Consider the following 21263-nt stretch of genomic DNA (forward strand, 5'->3'; position numbering starts at 1 on the left):
CACTTGGGGCCTTGACAATGTGTCTAGCTTAGTGGTCTAATCACCACACCGTGGTGTTGTTGTTGTTGAGTGATTCACTTGGGGCCTTGACAATGTGACTAGCTTAGTGGTCTAATCACCACACCGTGTAGTTGTTGTTGAGTGATTCACTTGGGGCCTTGACAATGTGTCTAGCTTAGTGGTCTAATCACCACACCATGTTGTTGTTGAGTGATTCACTTGGGGCCTTGACAATGTGTCTAGCTTAGTGGTCTAATCACCACACCGTGTTGTTGAGTGATTCACTTGGGGCCTTGACAATGTGTCTAGCTTAGTGGTCTAATCACCACACAGTGTTGTTGTTGTTGAGTGATTCACTTGGGGCCTTGACAATGTGTCTAGCTTAGTGGTCTAATCACCACACCGTGTTGTTGTTGTTGAGTGATTCACTTGGGGCCTTGACAATGTGTCTAGCTTAGTGGTCTAATCACCACACTGTGTAGTTGTTGTTGAGTGATTCACTTGGTGCCTTGACAATGTGTCTAGCTTAGTGGTCTAATCACCACACCATGTTGTTGTTGAGTGATTCACTTGTGGCCTTGACAATGTGTCTAGCTTAGTGGTCTAATCACCACACTGTGTTGTTGTTGTTGAGTGATTCACTTGGGACCTTGACAATGTGTCTAGCTTAGTGGTCTAATCACCACACCATGGTGTTGTTGTTGTTGAGTGATTCACTTGGGGCCTTGACAATGTGTCTAGCTTAGTGGTCTAATCACCACACCTTGTTGTTTTGTTGTTGTTGAGTGATTCACTTGGGGCCTTGACAATGTGTCTAGCTTAGTGGTCTAATCACCACACCGTGGTGTTGTTGTTGTTGAGTGATTCACTTGGGGCCTTGACAATGTGTCTAGCTTAGTGGTCTAATCACCAGACCGTGTTGTTGTTGTTGATTGATTCACTTGGGGCCTTGACAATGCGTCTAGCTTAGTGGTCTAATCACCACACCGTGGTGTTCTTGTTGTTGTTGAGTGATTCACTTGGTGCCTTGACAATGTGTCTAGCTTAGTGGTCTAATCACCACACCGTGGTGTTGTTGTTGAGTGATTCACTTGGGGCCTTGACAATGTGTCTAGCTTAGTGGTCTAATCACCAATATTTAACAGGCGACGTTTCGGGTAACGGACCTTTATCGCACGGTGCACGACCGGCGAGAATCGATATCCGGTGAGCGTCTGTGGCATCGATTAAACGGGAATAGGCCGATTCTAAAGGAATCTACAACCTTCGATTCCTTTACTCTCGATTTAAAGAGTCGATTCTTGGCGCGCGAGCGTCACTATTCTACTCACGCAGCGCGGCTTGGTGGTGGAGGTTTTTATTTTTAAAAGTTTTAACTTTCACGTCTCGTTAAGTTGCTTTAGGAGTCTGTAGTTGTACGAAGTATACCGCAAGGCGTACAGGCCGCAACAATCGAGGCGACTCCTGCGCCTACAATCGCCGGCGGATCAAAGCATCGCGAAGGTTGATTTGGGCCTAACTCTATCATCATCTGTGCCAGACGTCACGATCATCATCATCATTACAGAGAGATTGTTCACGATCATCATTACAGAGAGAGATTGTTCACGATCATCATCATTACAGAGAGAGATTGTTCACGATCATCATCATTACAGAGAGAGATTGTTCACGATCATCATCATCATTACAGAGAGAGATTGTTCACGATCATCATCATTACAGAGAGAGATTGTTCACGATCATCATTACAGAGAGAGAGATTGTTCACGATCATCATCATTATGGAGAGAGAGATTGTTCACGATCAGCATTATTACAGAGAGAGATTGTTCACGATCATCATCATTACAGAGAGACATTGTTCACGATCATCATCATCATTACAGAGAGAGATTGTTCACGATCATCATCATCATTACAGAGAGACATTGTTCACGATCATCATCATCATCATTACAGAGAGAGATTGTTGAGTGATTCACTTGGGGCCTTGACAATGCGTCTAGCTTAATGGTCTAATCACCACACCTTGGTGTTGTTGTTGAGTGATTCACTTGGGGCCTTGACAATGCGTCTAGCTTAGTGGTCTAATCACCACACCTTGGTGTTGTTGTTGAGTGATTCACTTGGGGCCTTGACAATGTGTCTAGCTTAGTGGTCTAATCACCACACCGTGGTGTTGTTGTTGTTGAGTGATTCACTTGGGGCCTTGACAATGCGTCTAGCTTAGTGGTCTAATCACCACACCGTGTTGGTGTTGTTGTTGAGTGATTCACTTGGGGCCTTGACAATGTGTCTAGCTTAGTGGTCTAATCACCACACCTTGGTGTTGTTGTTGAGTGATTCACTTGGGGCCTTGACAATGTGTCTAGCTTAGTGGTCTAATCACCACACCTTGGTGTTGTTGTTGTTGAGTGATTCACTTGGGGCCTTGACAATGTGTCTAGCTTAGTGGTCTAATCACCACACCGTGTTGTTGTTGAGTGATTCACTTGGGGCCTTGACAATGTGTCTAGCTTAGTGTTCTAATCACCACACTGTGTTGTTGTTGTTGTTGAGTGATTCACTTGGGGCCTTGACAATGTGTCTAGCTTAGTGGTCTAATCACCACACCTTGGTGTTGTTGTTGTTGAGTGATTCACTTGGGGCCTTGACAATGTGTCTAGCTTAGTGGTCTAATCACCACACCGTGGTGTTGTTGTTGTTGAGTGATTCACTTGGGGCCTTGACAATGCGTCTAGCTTAGTGGTCTAATCACCACACCGTGGTGTTGTTGTTGTTGAGTGATTCACTTGGGGCCTTGACAATGCGTCTAGCTTAATGGTCTAATCACCACACCTTGGTGTTGTTGTTGAGTGATTCACTTGGGGCCTTGACAATGCGTCTAGCTTAGTGGTCTAATCACCACACCTTGGTGTTGTTGTTGAGTGATTCACTTGGGGCCTTGACAATGTGTCTAGCTTAGTGGTCTAATCACCACACCTTGGTGTTGTTGTTGTTGTTGAGTGATTCACTTGGGGCCTTGACAATGTGTCTAGCTTAGTGGTCTAATCACCACACCTTGGTGTTGTTGTTGTTGAGTGATTCACTTGGGGCCTTGACAATGTGTCTAGCTTAGTGGTCTAATCACCACACAGTGTTGTTGTTGTTGTTGAGTGATTCACTTGGGGCCTTGACAATGTGTCTAGCTTAGTGGTCTAATCACCACACAGTGTTGTTGTTGTTGTTGAGTGATTCACTTGGGGCCTTGACAATGCGTCTAGCTTAGTGGTCTAATCACCACACCGTGGTGTTGTTGTTGTTGTTGGTGAGTAATTCACTTGGGGCCTTGACAATGTGTCTAGCTTAGTGGTCTAATCACCACACCGTGTTGTTGAGTGATTCACTTGGGGCCTTGACAATGTGTCTAGCTTAGTGGCCTAATCACCACACAGTGTTGTTGTTGTTGAGTGATTCACTTGGGGCCTTGACAATGTGTCTAGCTTAGTGGTCTAATCACCACACCTTGTTGTTGTTGAGTGATTCACTTGGGGCCTTGACAATGTGTCTAGCTTAGTGGTCTAATCACCACACCGTGGTGTTGTTGTTGAGTGATTCACTTGGGGCCTTGACAATGTGTCTAGCTTAGTGGTCTAATCACCACACAGTGTTGTTGTTGTTGAGTGATCCACTTGGGGCCTTGACAATGTGTCTAGCTTAGTGGTCTAATCACCACACCGTGGTGTTGTTGTTGTTGAGTGATTCACTTGGGGCCTTGACAATGTGACTAGCTTAGTGGTCTAATCACCACACCGTGTAGTTGTTGTTGAGTGATTCACTTGGGGCCTTGACAATGTGTCTAGCTTAGTGGTCTAATCACCACACCATGTTGTTGTTGAGTGATTCACTTGGGGCCTTGACAATGTGTCTAGCTTAGTGGTCTAATCACCACACCATGTTGTTGAGTGATTCACTTGGGGCCTTGACAATGTGTCTAGCTTAGTGGTCTAATCACCACACAGTGTTGTTGTTGTTGAGTGATTCACTTGGGGCCTTGACAATGTGTCTAGCTTAGTGGTCTAATCACCACACCGTGTTGTTGTTGTTGTTGAGTGATTCACTTGGGGCCTTGACAATGTGTCTAGCTTAGTGGTCTAATCACCACACTGTGTAGTTGTTGTTGAGTGATTCACTTGGGGCCTTGACAATGTGTCTAGCTTAGTGGTCTAATCACCACACCATGTTGTTGTTGAGTGATTCACTTGGGACCTTGACAATGTGTCTAGCTTAGTGGTCTAATCACCACACCGTGGTGTTGTTGTTGTTGAGTGATTCACTTGGGGCCTTGACAATGTGTCTAGCTTAGTGGTCTAATCACCAGACCGTGTTGTTGTTGTTGATTGATTCACTTGGGGCCTTGACAATGCGTCTAGCTTAGTGGTCTAATCACCACACCGTGGTGTTCTTGTTGTTGTTGAGTGATTCACTTGGGGCCTTGACAATGTGTCTAGCTTAGTGGTCTAATCACCACACCGTGGTGTTGTTGTTGAGTGATTCACTTGGGGCCTTGACAAGGTGTCTAGCTTAGTGGTCTAATCACCACACCGTGTTGTTTTGTTGTTGTTGAGTGATTCACTTGGGGCCTTGACAATGCGTCTAGCTTAGTGGTCTAATCACCACACCTTGGTGTTGTTGTTGTTGAGTGATTCACTAGGGGCCTTGACAATGCGTCTAGCTTAGTGGTCTAATCACCACACCTTGGTGTTGTTGTTGAGTGATTCACTTGGGGCCTTGACAATGTGTCTAGCTTAGTGGTTTAATCACCACACCTTGGTGTTGTTGTTGTTGAGTGATTCACTTGGGGCCTTGACAATGTGTCTAGCTTAGTGGTCTAATCACCACACCTTGGTGTTGTTGTTGTTGAGTGATTCACTTGGGGCCTTGACAATGCGTCTAGCTTAGTGGTCTAATCACCACACCGTGGTGTTGTTGTTGTTGGTGAGTAATTCACTTGGGGCCTTGACAATGTGTCTAGCTTAGTGGTCTAATCACCACACCGTGTTGTTGAGTGATTCACTTGGGGCCTTGACAATGTGTCTAGCTTAGTGGCCTAATCACCACACAGTGTTGTTGTTGTTGTTGAGTGATTCACTTGGGGCCTTGACAATGTGTCTAGCTTAGTGGTCTAATCACCACACCTTGTTGTTGTTGAGTGATTCACTTGGGGCCTTGACAATGTGTCTAGCTTAGTGGTCTAATCACCACACCGTGGTGTTGTTGTTGAGTGATTCACTTGGGGCCTTGACAATGTGTCTAGCTTAGTGGTCTAATCACCACACAGTGTTGTTGTTGTTGAGTGATCCACTTGGGGCCTTGACAATGTGTCTAGCTTAGTGGTCTAATCACCACACCGTGGTGTTGTTGTTGTTGAGTGATTCACTTGGGGCCTTGACAATGTGTCTAGCTTAGTGGTCTAATCACCACACCGTGTAGTTGTTGTTGAGTGATTCACTTGGGGCCTTGACAATGTGTCTAGCTTAGTGGTCTAATCACCACACCATGTTGTTGTTGAGTGATTCACTTGGGGCCTTGACAATGTGTCTAGCTTAGTGGTCTAATCACCACACCGTGTTGTTGAGTGATTCACTTGGGGCCTTGACAATGTGTCTAGCTTAGTGGTCTAATCACCACACAGTGTTGTTGTTGTTGAGTGATTCACTTGGGGCCTTGACAATGTGTCTAGCTTAGTGGTCTAATCACCACACTGTGTTGTTGTTGTTGAGTGATTCACTTGGGGCCTTGACAATGTGTCTAGCTTAGTGGTCTAATCACCACACCATGTTGTTGTTGAGTGATTCACTTGGGACCTTGACAATGTGTCTAGCTTAGTGGTCTAATCACCACACCGTGGTGTTGTTGTTGTTGAGTGATTCACTTGGGGCCTTGACAATGTGTCTAGCTTAGTGGTCGAATCACCAGACCGTGTTGTTGTTGTTGATTGATTCACTTGGGGCCTTGACAATGCGTCTAGCTTAGTGGTCTAATCACCACACCGTGGTGTTCTTGTTGTTGTTGAGTGATTCACTTGGGGCCTTGACAATGTGTCTAGCTTAGTGGTCTAATCACCACACCGTGGTGTTGTTGTTGAGTGATTCACTTGGGGCCTTGACAATGTGTCTAGCTTAGTGGTCTAATCACCACACCGTGTTGTTTTGTTGTTGTTGAGTGATTCACTTGGGGCCTTGACAATGCGTCTAGCTTAGTGGTCTAATCACCACACCTTGGTGTTGTTGTTGTTGAGTGATTCACTAGGGGCCTTGACAATGCGTCTAGCTTAGTGGTCTAATCACCACACCTTGGTGTTGTTGTTGAGTGATTCACTTGGGGCCTTGACAATGTGTCTAGCTTAGTGGTTTAATCACCACACCTTGGTGTTGTTGTTGTTGAGTGATTCACTTGGGGCCTTGACAATGTGTCTAGCTTAGTGGTCTAATCACCACACCTTGGTGTTGTTGTTGTTGAGTGATTCACTTGGGGCCTTGACAATGCGTCTAGCTTAGTGGTCTAATCACCACACCGTGGTGTTGTTGTTGTTGGTGAGTAATTCACTTGGGGCCTTGACAATGTGTCTAGCTTAGTGGTCTAATCACCACACCGTGTTGTTGAGTGATTCACTTGGGGCCTTGACAATGTGTCTAGCTTAGTGGCCTAATCACCACACAGTGTTGTTGTTGTTGTTGAGTGATTCACTTGGGGCCTTGACAATGTGTCTAGCTTAGTGGTCTAATCACCACACCTTGTTGTTGTTGAGTGATTCACTTGGAGCCTTGACAATGTGTCTAGCTTAGTGGTCTAATCACCACACCGTGGTGTTGTTGTTGAGTGATTCACTTGGGGCCTTGACAATGTGTCTAGCTTAGTGGTCTAATCACCACACCTTGGTGTTGTTGTTGAGTGATTCACTTGGGGCCTTGACAATGTGTCTAGCTTAGTGGTTTAATCACCACACCTTGGTGTTGTTGTTGTTGAGTGATTCACTTGGGGCCTTGACAATGTGTCTAGCTTAGTGGTCTAATCACCACACCTTGGTGTTGTTGTTGTTGAGTGATTCACTTGGGGCCTTGACAATGCGTCTAGCTTAGTGGTCTAATCACCACACCGTGGTGTTGTTGTTGTTGGTGAGTAATTCACTTGGGGCCTTGACAATGTGTCTAGCTTAGTGGTCTAATCACCACACCGTGTTGTTGAGTGATTCACTTGGGGCCTTGACAATGTGTCTAGCTTAGTGGCCTAATCACCACACAGTGTTGTTGTTGTTGTTGAGTGATTCACTTGGGGCCTTGACAATGTGTCTAGCTTAGTGGTCTAATCACCACACCTTGTTGTTGTTGAGTGATTCACTTGGGGCCTTGACAATGTGTCTAGCTTAGTGGTCTAATCACCACACCGTGGTGTTGTTGTTGAGTGATTCACTTGGGGCCTTGACAATGTGTCTAGCTTAGTGGTCTAATCACCACACAGTGTTGTTGTTGTTGAGTGATCCACTTGGGGCCTTGACAATGTGTCTAGCTTAGTGGTCTAATCACCACACCGTGGTGTTGTTGTTGTTGAGTGATTCACTTGGGGCCTTGACAATGTGTCTAGCTTAGTGGTCTAATCACCACACCGTGTAGTTGTTGTTGAGTGATTCACTTGGGGCCTTGACAATGTGTCTAGCTTAGTGGTCTAATCACCACACCATGTTGTTGTTGAGTGATTCACTTGGGGCCTTGACAATGTGTCTAGCTTAGTGGTCTAATCACCACACCGTGTTGTTGAGTGATTCACTTGGGGCCTTGACAATGTGTCTAGCTTAGTGGTCTAATCACCACACAGTGTTGTTGTTGTTGAGTGATTCACTTGGGGCCTTGACAATGTGTCTAGCTTAGTGGTCTAATCACCACACTGTGTTGTTGTTGTTGAGTGATTCACTTGGGGCCTTGACAATGTGTCTAGCTTAGTGGTCTAATCACCACACCATGTTGTTGTTGAGTGATTCACTTGGGACCTTGACAATGTGTCTAGCTTAGTGGTCTAATCACCACACCGTGGTGTTGTTGTTGTTGAGTGATTCACTTGGGGCCTTGACAATGTGTCTAGCTTAGTGGTCTAATCACCAGACCGTGTTGTTGTTGTTGATTGATTCACTTGGGGCCTTGACAATGCGTCTAGCTTAGTGGTCTAATCACCACACCGTGGTGTTCTTGTTGTTGTTGAGTGATTCACTTGGGGCCTTGACAATGTGTCTAGCTTAGTGGTCTAATCACCACACCGTGGTGTTGTTGTTGAGTGATTCACTTGGGGCCTTGACAATGTGTCTAGCTTAGTGGTCTAATCACCACACCGTGTTGTTTTGTTGTTGTTGAGTGATTCACTTGGGGCCTTGACAATGCGTCTAGCTTAGTGGTCTAATCACCACACCTTGGTGTTGTTGTTGTTGAGTGATTCACTAGGGGCCTTGACAATGCGTCTAGCTTAGTGGTCTAATCACCACACCTTGGTGTTGTTGTTGAGTGATTCACTTGGGGCCTTGACAATGTGTCTAGCTTAGTGGTTTAATCACCACACCTTGGTGTTGTTGTTGTTGAGTGATTCACTTGGGGCCTTGACAATGTGTCTAGCTTAGTGGTCTAATCACCACACCTTGGTGTTGTTGTTGTTGAGTGATTCACTTGGGGCCTTGACAATGCGTCTAGCTTAGTGGTCTAATCACCACACCGTGGTGTTGTTGTTGTTGGTGAGTAATTCACTTGGGGCCTTGACAATGTGTCTAGCTTAGTGGTCTAATCACCACACCGTGTTGTTGAGTGATTCACTTGGGGCCTTGACAATGTGTCTAGCTTAGTGGCCTAATCACCACACAGTGTTGTTGTTGTTGAGTGATTCACTTGGGGCCTTGACAATGTGTCTAGCTTAGTGGTCTAATCACCACACCTTGTTGTTGTTGAGTGATTCACTTGGGGCCTTGACAATGTGTCTAGCTTAGTGGTCTAATCACCACACCGTGGTGTTGTTGTTGTTGAGTGATTCACTTGGGGCCTTGACAATGTGTCTAGCTTAGTGGTCTAATCACCACACCGTGTAGTTGTTGTTGAGTGATTCACTTGGGGCCTTGACAATGTGTCTAGCTTAGTGGTCTAATCACCACACCATGTTGTTGTTGAGTGATTCACTTGGGGCCTTGACAATGTGTCTAGCTTAGTGGTCTAATCACCACACCGTGTTGTTGAGTGATTCACTTGGGGCCTTGACAATGTGTCTAGCTTAGTGGTCTAATCACCACACAGTGTTGTTGTTGTTGAGTGATTCACTTGGGGCCTTGACAATGTGTCTAGCTTAGTGGTCTAATCACCACACCGTGTTGTTGTTGTTGTTGAGTGATTCACTTGGGGCCTTGACAATGTGTCTAGCTTAGTGGTCTAATCACCACACCGTGTAGTTGTTGTTGAGTGATTCACTTGGGGCCTTGACAATGTGTCTAGCTTAGTGGTCTAATCACCACACCATGTTGTTGTTGAGTGATTCACTTGTGGCCTTGACAATGTGTCTAGCTTAGTGGTCTAATCACCACACTGTGTTGTTGTTGTTGAGTGATTCACTTGGGACCTTGACAATGTGTCTAGCTTAGTGGTCTAATCACCACACCATGGTGTTGTTGTTGTTGAGTGATTCACTTGGGGCCTTGACAATGTGTCTAGCTTAGTGGTCTAATCACCACACCGTGTTGTTTTGTTGTTGTTGAGTGATTCACTTGGGGCCTTGACAATGTGTCTAGCTTAGTGGTCTAATCACCACACCGTGGTGTTGTTGTTGTTGTTGAGTGATTCACTTGGGGCCTTGACAATGTGTCTAGCTTAGTGGTCTAATCACCAGACCGTGTTGTTGTTGTTGATTGATTCACTTGGGGCCTTGACAATGCGTCTAGCTTAGTGGTCTAATCACCACACCGTGGTGTTCTTGTTGTTGTTGAGTGATTCACTTGGGGCCTTGACAATGTGTCTAGCTTAGTGGTCTAATCACCACACCGTGGTGTTGTTGTTGAGTGATTCACTTGGGGCCTTGACAATGTGTCTAGCTTAGTGGTCTAATCACCACACCGTGTTGTTGTTGTTGAGTGATTCACTTCGGGCCTTCCAACACCGCCGGCGATGATTATCTCAACCGGTTCTGGGACTCCCCTAGGTCGACTCAGCCTCAAATGAGTAGCTGGTGTAGCGGTGTGTAGTAGTAAAACATCGCTAGCACTGGGGAGACAAAGGCGGCCGGGCGTGGTGCTGGCCACCCACCCCCCTCGTGTGCCACAGTGCCGGTAGCCTTCATAGCTGCTGCTCGCTAACAGCACTTGCCCCTACAGCCTGTTACAGGCTACACGGTGTGGGATCTTTGTGTTATTGTTTGGTGTAAACATGTCAACATGTTGTGAAATTCTATTCCCGTGGGCGTCGAGGGGATGGCCATACCCTGGGCACGCCAGGTAAAGGCAGTGGCAGCAAGTATTCAAATCGCCATCACTTTCCATCTCTTTGGGGGGGGTTTGAGTGTTTCCCCCTCGCACGCCACGTGGAGTTTTCTCCCGGTGCTGCGATTTCCTCCCACACGTGTATAATAACAATAATAAGCACAACTGTTATTACATCTTAAAATAAAATAAAAACTAAATGCAGGACACTTAAGAAAAAAAAATTCACTCGATGTGGCTCTTGGATCAATAGGCACGTGTCAGCTAATTATAGCATTGTGTGGTCACAATGATCAGGAGCACGGGGTAGGCCTTACGTTGAGGGAACTCCATTTGAAGAACTTTGATGTTAAGCTAGATTCATCTTCTTTGGTTCTTTCGGTAAAGTCACCACCACGTAGAATGAGAATAAAATAATAAATTAATAAAATAAAATAACACGATAAAATTCTCACGACGTTTCGGCCACAACACAAGTGGCCTTCATCAGGTGAAGGGACAGCGCTCGCTCCAGCGCTGTCCTCTAGACAGTCTCGTCCCTTCATCTGATGAAGGCCACTTGTGTTGTGGCCGAAACGTCGTGAGAATTTTATTGTGTTATTTTATTTTATCAATTTATTATTTTATTCTCTTTCTATGTGATGGTGACTTTACCGAAAGAACCAAAGAAGATGAATCCTTGCAGTCACGAAAGCTTTAAATCGACAAATGAATCTAGATTCTCATTGTCAGTGCAGCAAAGCACAAAATCAATACAGTAACACCATGAAAATACAATTACCGATTGACGTATTGGGAAACTTGTTGCATTCGTATTTTTGAAAAATGTAAAAATTGCAGCAACAACGCTGTTTGCCCCCACCTCCATTAACGCTACAGCGTTAACAGACGGGCGGTGGCAATTAAAAAAAAAATGATTCCCATTTAAACTTGTAAGTTGCTTTGCCGAGAGATCTCGCTGGTGCCATCTGGATTGCTCTGCAGCAGTGGCGCTGTCTTAATAAATTCCACATTTGTTTTTTTTTCTTGCGTGCACGTACACGGTGTCTGTGCGTCATGCAGGAAGACGGCTATCGGAGGAGTGTGCAAAGAATACAACATGGAGGGGAACGACAATGAAACCTTCAGCCGAAATTTGGGCAGCAGTTTTTCCACGCTCCCCGACTTCAAAATACGGTGCATCTTGGGCAGTGTTTCAGAGAATGAACGAGGTCACCGTCAATCTAGGCAGGTCCGGGAGCCATCGAGCCGTGGCCAGAGTCAGCTAGGGCAAGGTCGCGGTCAAACGGGGCCATTCCAGGTGATGTTGGGTCACGGGTGGTGTCAGATGGGACAAGGTGAAGGTCAATCTGGTGGGCAAATCCAGGGGCCATCGGTTCAAGGTTGGGGTAATAAAGGGCAGGGTCAGCCGGGGGAAGGCGACGGAGTGGCAATTCAAGGCCACAATCAGCCAGGGCAGGGGCCTTCGATTCAAGGTTGGGGTAATAAAGGGCAGGGTCAGCCGGGGGAATGCGACGGAGTGGCAATTCAAGGCCACAATCAGCCAGGGCAGGGGCCATCGACTCAAGGTTGGGGTAATAAAGGGCAGGGTCAGCCGGGGGAAGGCGACGGAGTGGCAATTCAAGGCCACAATCAGCCAGGGCAGAGCCAATATCACGACGGGAAAAAAAAACCCCAATTGGGCCGAGGTCAGACTCAGCCAAAACAGGGTCAGCGTCAACCCGAGCAGGGCCAGGGACTGTCAGGGCACGCCCATGGTCTGCTGGGGCAAGGCCGAGGTCAACCTAATCAGGGCCTGAGTCAGCCAAGGCAATCTCATTGTCCACTGGGCCAAGTCCAGGAGCCATTGGGTCACGCTTGGGGTCAACTTGGACAAGGTCAAGTGGGTCGTGGTGAAACTGGACAGGTTCAACAAGGTCAAGCACAGAGGATGCTATTGCAAGGTCAGTCAACTTGGTCATGGTCAAGTGACACCGCCAAGGTCAAGGTATTCCTTTCAGCTGTAGATCATGGCCCCGTGTATCGCCTGGCTCCAATCTGTAAACCAATCGCGCCGCTTATTTTACTTAAAACGATCTCAATCCTCCGATGTCCACATTGATCGCCGAGCACGAATTCCGCTTGCGCTTTTCAACCGGCGTTTGACGTCAGAAGTACGGTGCGGTGCTCTGCTTAGTCATTGACGATAACGATGGTTAGGCAGCGCTTGCCCCAGGAACGCAAGAGGCGGTACGTCCGTCACGCCGCGATGAAAAGCGGCTCGGCCTAGGTGTGCGTGCCTAGGGCAGGTGGACCGCGTTGGCTAGGAGACGTTAACTACCTCGCCTGGTACGCAGGAGGGTCGTGGGTTCGATCCCGACCCCTGACGCCTGTTGCTGTGTATTTGGAGTTTGCGTGTCTCTCATCATCATCATCACGGTGGCTAGGAGACGTTAACTACCTCGCCCGGTACGCAGGAGGTCGTGGGTTCGATCCCGACCCCTGACGCCTGTTGCTGTGTATTTGGAGTTTGCGTGTCTCTCTCTCATCATCATCATCACGGTGGCTAGGAGATGTTAACTACCTCGCCCGGTACGCAGGAGGGTCGTGGGTTCGATCCCAACCCTGACGCCTGTTGCTGTGTATTTGGAGTTTGCGTGTCTCTCTCTCATCATCATCATCATCACGGTGGCTAGGAGATGTTAACTACCTCGCCCGGTACGCAGGAGGGGCATGGGTTCGATCCCGACCCCTGACGCCCGTGCGTTTGAAAGTTTGCGCGTTCTCCCCACGGCGGTGTTGATGTTGCTCCATGCCCTGCGTTGTTTCCCCGCGCATTTAGAAAAACGTGACGTTTAAGAGTAATGCGGCTGATATACATTGACACGTGGTGATGAACCACTTTGTTGAGCTTATCAACTGTGGCCAGGTCGCTTCTGAACAAGAGCTACGTATCCGAGCGGGCTCTTACGTGGTAAAATAACAAGTTTAGTTTCGTTTAGTTGATGGGTTCCTTTAATGCTGGCTTTTGTCTCCAAAGTTTTTTTGGGAAAAAACTTTTGGTCAGTTCGCCGATTTTTCTACAGGGCAAGCACTTTATATCAGAACGCAATTTTACTGAAGATTTATTCATATTTATGATGCTCATCATAACCTCTCATTGCCGACAGACACCCCGACTGAGCTGAGCACTAAACCTCAGTTGGAAAGTTCTAAAAAGCGATACGTGTGTCAACGTGTACCAATGTACATCTCGTGCGGTGCTATTATGAACGATGTACTTTAATACTCTTTGGTTCTATTGGGTAAAGTCACGTAGGTGAAAATAAACCCAATAGAACCAATAGAACCAAAGAGTATGGATCCTAGCAGTCACGAAAGCTTTAAATCTAGGATGTACTTTAACTTAATTGTGCGCAATTTTTGTTCGCAGCTCAAGCAAACATCACTGAGCAGCATCAACCTCGGCAGAGCACGCCACCGCCGCCGCCGCTGCCGCTTGATGGGCAAGAGGCAAGATGACTCGCTGATCACATTGAAACGTGTCCACAGATGTGCATCGTTATTTCACATTAATAATACGGTCATTCTAAGAAAATACCGATTCATCTAGTTTCATATTCTCGGTTCTTTCGGTAAAGTCACCACGTAGAAGGGAAACGATACAATAATAAAAATATAAAACAATAAAATTCTCGCGACGTTTCAAACATCTGAACAAGCTGCCAAATCGCTCTCCGTGGTACTGACGTTTAAAAAAAACTTTTTTCAAATTTTCTTGCTGTGGTTTTCACACCTGACGATGATCGCTGCTTGTGTTGCAGTCGAAACGTCGTGATAATTTTATTGTTTCCCTTTCTACGTGGCGGTGACTTTACCGAAAGAACCGAGAATGTGAATCACTGCAGTCGTGAAAGCTTCAAGTGTAAATTTATTTAGTTTCACGAAGCTTGGGGCTGCTGCCACGGTGCGCAATGGTTCAGCACGCTGCACTTGCGGTCCACAAGGTCGTGATGTCCAGGCGTGCCAGGTTTAATAGGCACGTGTCTACAATGTCCCACCTCTGTCCACTCTGCAGTATATATTGGTACACCGCAGTTGAATGGCAGGCCGCATGTGGTGGGGTAAAGTGTGGGTACTACCATCACTTCCAAGACGTCTCCCCAGCGTGGAGGAGTTCAGCCCCTAGTGAGGGTTTCTCTACCAAGACGTCTTGAACAGCGTGGAAGAGTTCAGCCCCTAGTGAGGGTGTCTTTACCAAGACGTCTTGAACAGCGTGGAAGAGTTCAGCCCCTAGTGAGGGCTTCTCTACCAAGACATCTTGAACAGCGTGGAAGAGTTCAGTCTCTAGTGAGGGTTTCTCTTCCAAGACATCTTGAACAGCGTGGAAGAGTTCAGCCCCTAGTGAGGGTTTCTCTTCCAAGACGTCTTGAACAGCGTGGAAGAGTTCAGCCCCTAGTGAGGGTTTCTCTTCCAAGACGTCTTGAACAGCGTGGAAGAGTTCAGCCCCTAGTGAGGGTTTCTCTTCCAAGATGTCTTGAACAGCGTGGAAGAGTTCATCCCCTAGTGAGGGTTTCTCTACCAAGACGTCTTGAACAGCGTGGAAGAGTTCAGCCCCTAGTGAGGGTTCCTCTACCAAGACGTCTTGAACGGCGTGGAAGAGTTCAGCCCCTAGTGAGGGTTTCACTTCCAAGACGTCTTGAACAGCGTGGAAGAGTTCAGCCCCTAGTGAGGGTTTCTCTACCAAGACGTCTTGAACGGCGTGGAAGAGTTCAGCCCCTAGTGAGGGTTCCTCTACCAAGACGTCTTGAACAGCGTGGAAGAGTTCAGCCCCTAGTGAGGGTTTCTCTTCCTTTAAGACGTCTTGAACAGCGTGGAAGAGTTCAGCCCCTAGTGAGGGTTTCTCTTCCAAGACGTCTTGAACAGCGTGGAAGAGTTCAGCCCCTAGTGAGGGTTTCTCTACCAAGACATCTTGAACAGCGTGGAAGAGTTCAGCCCCTAGTGAGGGTTTCTCTTCCAAGACGTCTTGAACAGCGTGGAAGAGTTCAGCCCCTAGTGAGGGTTCCTCTACCAAGACGTCTTGAACAGCGTGGAAGAGTTCAGCCCCTAGTGAGGGTTTCTCTACCAAGACGTCTTGAACAGCGTGGAAGAGTTCAGCCCCTAGTGAGGGTTTCTCTTCCAAGACGTCTTGAACAGCGTGGAAGAGTTCAGCCCCTAGTGAGGGTTTCTCTTCCAAGATGTCTTGAACAGCGTGGAAGAGTTCAGCCCCTAGTGAAGGTTTCTCTACCAAGACGTCTTGAACAGCGTGGAAGAGTTCAGCCCCTAGTGAGGGTTCCTCTACCAAGACGTCTTGAACGGCGTGGAAGAGTTCAGCCCCTAGTGAGGGTTTCACTTCCAAGGCGTCTTGAACAGCGTGGAAGAGTTCAGCCCCTAGTGAGGGTTTCTCTACCAAGACGTCTTGAACGGCGTGGAAGAGTTCAGCTCCTAGTGAGGGTTCCTCTACCAAGACGTCTTGAACAGCGTGGAAGAGTTCAGCCCCTAGTGAGGGTTTCTCTTCCTTTAAGACGTCTTGAACAGCGTGGAAGAGTTCAGCCCCTAGTGAGGGTTTCTCTTCCAAGACGTCTTGAACAGCGTGGAAGAGTTCAGCCCCTAGTGAGGGTTTCTCTACGAAGACGTCTTGAACAGCGTGGAAGAGTTCAGCCCCTAGTGAAGGTTTCTCTTCCAAGACGTCTTGAACAGCGTGGAAGAGTTCAGCCCCTAGTGAGGGCTTCTCTACCAAGACATCTTGAACAGCGTGGAAGAGTTCAGTCTCTAGTGAGGGTTTCTCTACCAAGACATCTTGAACAGCGTGGAAGAGTTCAGCCCCTAGTGAGGGTTTCTCTTCCAAGACGTCTTGAACAGCGTGGAAGAGTTCAGCCCCTAGTGAGGGTTCCTCTACCAAGACGTCTTGAACAGCGTGGAAGAGTTCAGCCACTAGTGAGGGTTCCTCTACCAAGACGTCTTGAACAGCGTGGAAGAGTTCAGCCCCTAGTGAGGGTTTCTCTACCAAGAGGTCTTGAACAGCGTGGAAGAGTTCAGCCCCTAGTGAGGGTTTCTCTTCCAAGACGTCTTGAACAGCGTGGAAGAGTTCAGCCCCTAGTGAGGGTTTCTCTTCCAAGATGTCTTGAACAGCGTGGAAGAGTTCAGCCCCTAGTGAGGGTTTCTCTACCAAGACGTCTTGAACAGCGTGGAAGAGTTCAGCCCCTAGTGAGGGTTCCTCTACCAAGACGTCTTGAACGGCGTGGAAGAGTTCAGCCCCTAGTGAGGGTTTCACTTCCAAGACGTCTTGAACAGCGTGGAAGAGTTCAGCCCCTAGTGAGGGTTTCTCTACCAAGACGTCTTGAACGGCGTGGAAGAGTTCAGCCCCTAGTGAGGGTTCCTCTACCAAGACGTCTTGAACAGCGTGGAAGAGTTCAGCCCCTAGTGAGGGTTTCTCTTCCAAGACGTCTTGAACAGCGTGGAAGAGTTCAGCCCCTAGTGAGGGTTTCTCTTCCAAGACGTCTTGAACAGCGTGGAAGAGTTTAGCCCTTAGTGAGGGTTTCTCTTCCACGACGTCTTGAACAGCGTGGAAGAGTTTAGCCCCTAGTGAGGGTTTCTCTTCCAAGATGTCTTGAACAGCGTGGAAGAGTTCATCCCCTAGTGAGGGTTTCTCTACCAAGACGTCTTGAACAGCGTGGAAGAGTTCAGCCCCTAGTGAGGGTTCCTCTACCAAGACGTCTTGAACGGCGTGGAAGAGTTCAGCCCCTAGTGAGGGTTTCTCTACCAAGACGTCTTGAACGGCGTGGAAGAGTTCAGCCCCTAGTGAGGGTTCCTCTACCAAGACGTCTTGAACAGCGTGGAAGAGTTCAGCCCCTAGTGAGGGTTTCTCTTCCTTTAAGACGTCTTGAACAGCGTGGAAGAGTTCAGCCCCTAGTGAGGGTTTCTCTTCCAAGACGTCTTGAACAGCGTGGAAGAGTTCAGCCCCTAGTGAGGGTTTCTCTACCAAGACATCTTGAACAGCGTGGAAGAGTTCAGCCCCTAGTGAGGGTTTCTCTTCCAAGACGTCTTGAACAGCGTGGAAGAGTTCAGCCCCTAGTGAGGGTTCCTCTACCAAGACGTCTTGAACAGCGTGGAAGAGTTCAGCCCCTAGTGAGGGTTTCTCTACCAAGACGTCTTGAACAGCGTGGAAGAGTTCAGCCCCTAGTGAGGGTTTCTCTTCCAAGACGTCTTGAACAGCGTGGAAGAGTTCAGCCCCTAGTGAGGGTTTCTCTTCCAAGATGTCTTGAACAGCGTGGAAGAGTTCAGCCCCTAGTGAAGGTTTCTCTACCAAGACGTCTTGAACAGCGTGGAAGAGTTCAGCCCCTAGTGAGGGTTCCTCTACCAAGACGTCTTGAACGGCGTGGAAGAGTTCAGCCCCTAGTGAGGGTTTCACTTCCAAGGCGTCTTGAACAGCGTGGAAGAGTTCAGCCCCTAGTGAGGGTTTCTCTACCAAGACGTCTTGAACGGCGTGGAAGAGTTCAGCCCCTAGTGAGGGTTCCTCTACCAAGACGTCTTGAACAGCGTGGAAGAGTTCAGCCCCTAGTGAGGGTTTCTCTTCCTTTAAGACGTCTTGAACAGCGTGGAAGAGTTCAGCCCCTAGTGAGGGTTTCTCTTCCAAGACGTCTTGAACAGCGTGGAAGAGTTCAGCCCCTAGTGAGGGTTTCTCTACGAAGACGTCTTGAACAGCGTGGAAGAGTTCAGCCCCTAGTGAGGGTTTCTCTTCCAAGACGTCTTGAACAGCGTGGAAGAGTTCAGCCCCTAGTGAGGGCTTCTCTACCAAGACATCTTGAACAGCGTGGAAGAGTTCAGTCTCTAGTGAGGGTTTCTCTACCAAGACATCTTGAACAGCGTGGAAGAGTTCAGCCCCTAGTGAGGGTTTCTCTTCCAAGACGTCTTGAACAGCGTGGAAGAGTTCAGCCCCTAGTGAGGGTTCCTCTACCAAGACGTCTTGAACAGCGTGGAAGAGTTCAGCCACTAGTGAGGGTTCCTCTACCAAGACGTCTTGAACAGCGTGGAAGAGTTCAGCCCCTAGTGAGGGTTTCTCTACCAAGAGGTCTTGAACAGCGTGGAAGAGTTCAGCCCCTAGTGAGGGTTTCTCTTCCAAGACGTCTTGAACAGCGTGGAAGAGTTCAGCCCCTAGTGAGGGTTTCTCTTCCAAGATGTCTTGAACAGCGTGGAAGAGTTCAGCCCCTAGTGAGGGTTTCTCTACCAAGACGTCTTGAACAGCGTGGAAGAGTTCAGCCCCTAGTGAGGGTTCCTCTACCAAGACGTCTTGAACGGCGTGGAAGAGTTCAGCCCCTAGTGAGGGTTTCACTTCCAAGACGTCTTGAACAGCGTGGAAGAGTTCAGCCCCTAGTGAGGGTTTCTCTACCAAGACGTCTTGAACGGCGTGGAAGAGTTCAGCCCCTAGTGAGGGTTCCTCTACCAAGACGTCTTGAACAGCGTGGAAGAGTTCAGCCCCTAGTGAGGGTTTCTCTTCCAAGACGTCTTGAACAGCGTGGAAGAGTTCAGCCCCTAGTGAGGGTTTCTCTTCCAAGACGTCTTGAACAGCGTGGAAGAGTTTAGCCCTTAGTGAGGGTTTCTCTTCCACGACGTCTTGAACAGCGCGGAAGAGTTCAGCCCCTAGTGAGGGTTTCTCTACCAAGACGTCTTGAACAGCGTGGAAGAGTTCAGCCCCTAGTGAGGGTTTCTCTACCAAGACGTCTTGAACAGCGTGGAAGAGTTCAGCCCCTAGTGAGGGTTCCTCTACCAAGACGTCTTGAACAGCGTGGAAGAGTTCAGCCCCTAGTGAGGGTTTCTCTTCCAAGACGTCTTGAACAGCGTGGAAGAGTTCAGCCCCTAGTGAGGGTTTCTCTTCCAAGACGTCTCCCCAGCGTGGAAGAGTTCAGCCCCTAGTGAGGGTTTCTCTACCAAGACGTCTTGAACAGCGTGGAAGAGTTCAGCCCCTAGTGAGGGTTTCTCTTCCAAGACGTCTTGAACAGCGTGGAAGAGTTCAGCCCCTAGTGAGGGTTTCTCTACCAAGACGTCTTGAACAGCATGGAAGAGTTCAGCCCCTAGTGAGGGTTTCTCTAACCAAGACGTCTTGAACAGCGTGGAAGAGTTCAGCCCCTAGTGAGGGTTTCTCTTCCTTTAAGACGTCTTGAACAGCGTGGAAGAGTTCAGCCCCTAGTGAGGGTTTCTCTACGAAGACGTCTTGAACTGCGTGGAAGAGTTCAGCCCTTAGTGAGGGTTTCTCTTCCAATACGTCTTGAACAGCGTGGAAGAGTTCAGCCCCTAGTGAGGGTTTCTCTACCAAGACGTCTTGAACAGCGTGGAAGAGTTCAGCCCCTAGTGAGGGTTTCACTTCCAAGACGTCTTGAACAGCGTGGAAGAGTTCAGCTCCTAGTGAGGGTTTCTCTACCAAGACGTCTCCCCAGCGTGGAAGAGTTCAGCCCCTAGGGAGGGTTTCTCTTCCAAGACGTCTTGAACAGCGTGGAAGAGTTCAGCCCCTAGTGAGGGTTTCTCTACCAAGACGTCTCCCCAGCGTGGAAGAGTTCAGCCCCTAGTGAGGGTTTCTCTACCAAGACGTCTCCCCAGCGTGGAAGAGTTCAGCCCCTAGTGAGGGTTTCTCTTCCTTTAAGACGTCTTGAACAGCGTGGAAGAGTTCAGCCCCTAGTGAGGGTTTCTCTACGAAGACGTCTTGAACTGCGTGGAAGAGTTCAGCCCTTAGTGAGGGTTTCTCTTCCAATACGTCTTGAACAGCGTGGAAGAGTTCAGCCCCTAGTGAGGGTTTCTCTACCAAGACGTCTTGAACAGCGTGGAAGAGTTCAGCCCCTAGTGAGGGTTTCACTTCCAAGACGTCTTGAACAGCGTGGAAGAGTTCAGCCCCTAGTGAGGGTTTCTCTACCAAGACGTCTCCCCAGCGTGGAAGAGTTCAGCCCCTAGGGAGGGTTTCTCTTCCAAGACGTCTTGAACAGCGTGGAAGAGTTCAGCCCCTAGTGAGGGTTTCTCTACCAAGACGTCTCCCCAGCGTGGAAGAGTTCAGCCCCTAGGGAGGGTTTCTCTTCCAAGACGTCTTGAACAGCGTGGAAGAGTTCAGCCCCTAGTGAGGGTTTCTCTACCAAGACGTCTCCCCAGCGTGGAAGAGTTCAGCCCCTAGTGAGGGTTTCTCTTCCAAGACGTCTTGAACAGCGTGGAAGAGTTCAGCCTCTACTGAGCGCCCTCTAGTGGAGGCCCTTTTGCCAGCAGTGATTACGATCAAACAATTTCAGATCTGCGCCTTAAACATTTTTACGTTCATAGCACTTGGCAAAGACGTTTTAAGGGAAAGTTAATTTAAAAAATAAAAAAACCGTGTATTTGTGCTTGTACATGACTTGATCGAGTTTTCGGTTGAAATGGAGTAATAATAATTAGTTCAACACGTAGGCTTTCACGACCAATTATATTCGTATAATAAATGTTTTTTGGGTTATATCGCGTAAAGTATGAATGTGTAAATGTTGTGGATTTACTCTCCGACACACCGGTGGGCCGAAGTAGTAATTCACTGGCGCGTTTTGTTTACGTGACAAACCTCACTGGCTGGGTCGGGTGGTGGAGGGTAACGACACACACTTACGCGAGCCAACCCAAGAACGTTTATCGCGAATGATCGGTCATCGGGCAGCGGAAAATCTTGATGTGTTCACGACACTACGGCTTGGGAAGCTGCTGACACACGCTCCTCATGCCGTGTGTTGTGTTTGGTTGTTTTTTTTTCTTCGCA

The 21263-nt window shown here is 48.0% G+C and overlaps 1 protein-coding gene across 6 annotated transcripts in view; it reads left to right on the forward strand.

Annotated features, from left to right (window-relative positions):
• Positions 1–1209: 1209 nt before the first annotated feature.
• Positions 1210–21263, forward strand: part of LOC142905328 (uncharacterized) — a 34813-nt gene continuing 14759 nt past the window's right edge. For 3 of the 6 annotated variants that reach the window (XM_076062169.1, XM_076062168.1, XM_076062170.1), the window contains exons 1-2: positions 11548–12423; positions 13893–13972. In XM_076062169.1, coding sequence (XP_075918284.1) covers positions 11580–12423; positions 13893–13972 — 924 coding nt within the window. In that variant the 5' untranslated portion in view covers positions 11548–11579. Of the gene's footprint in view, positions 1504–11542; positions 12424–13892; positions 13973–21263 lie in introns of those variants that run through there. The other 3 variants (XM_076062171.1, XM_076062172.1, XM_076062173.1) reach the window with 3 other exon arrangements.

This window comes from Petromyzon marinus, unplaced genomic scaffold, assembly GCF_048934315.1.
Source record: "Petromyzon marinus isolate PM22_M1 ecotype Great Lakes invasive population unplaced genomic scaffold, UKy_Petmar_22M1.pri1.0 PM_G_Scaffold_53, whole genome shotgun sequence".
NCBI lineage: Eukaryota > Metazoa > Chordata > Hyperoartia > Petromyzontiformes > Petromyzontidae > Petromyzon > Petromyzon marinus.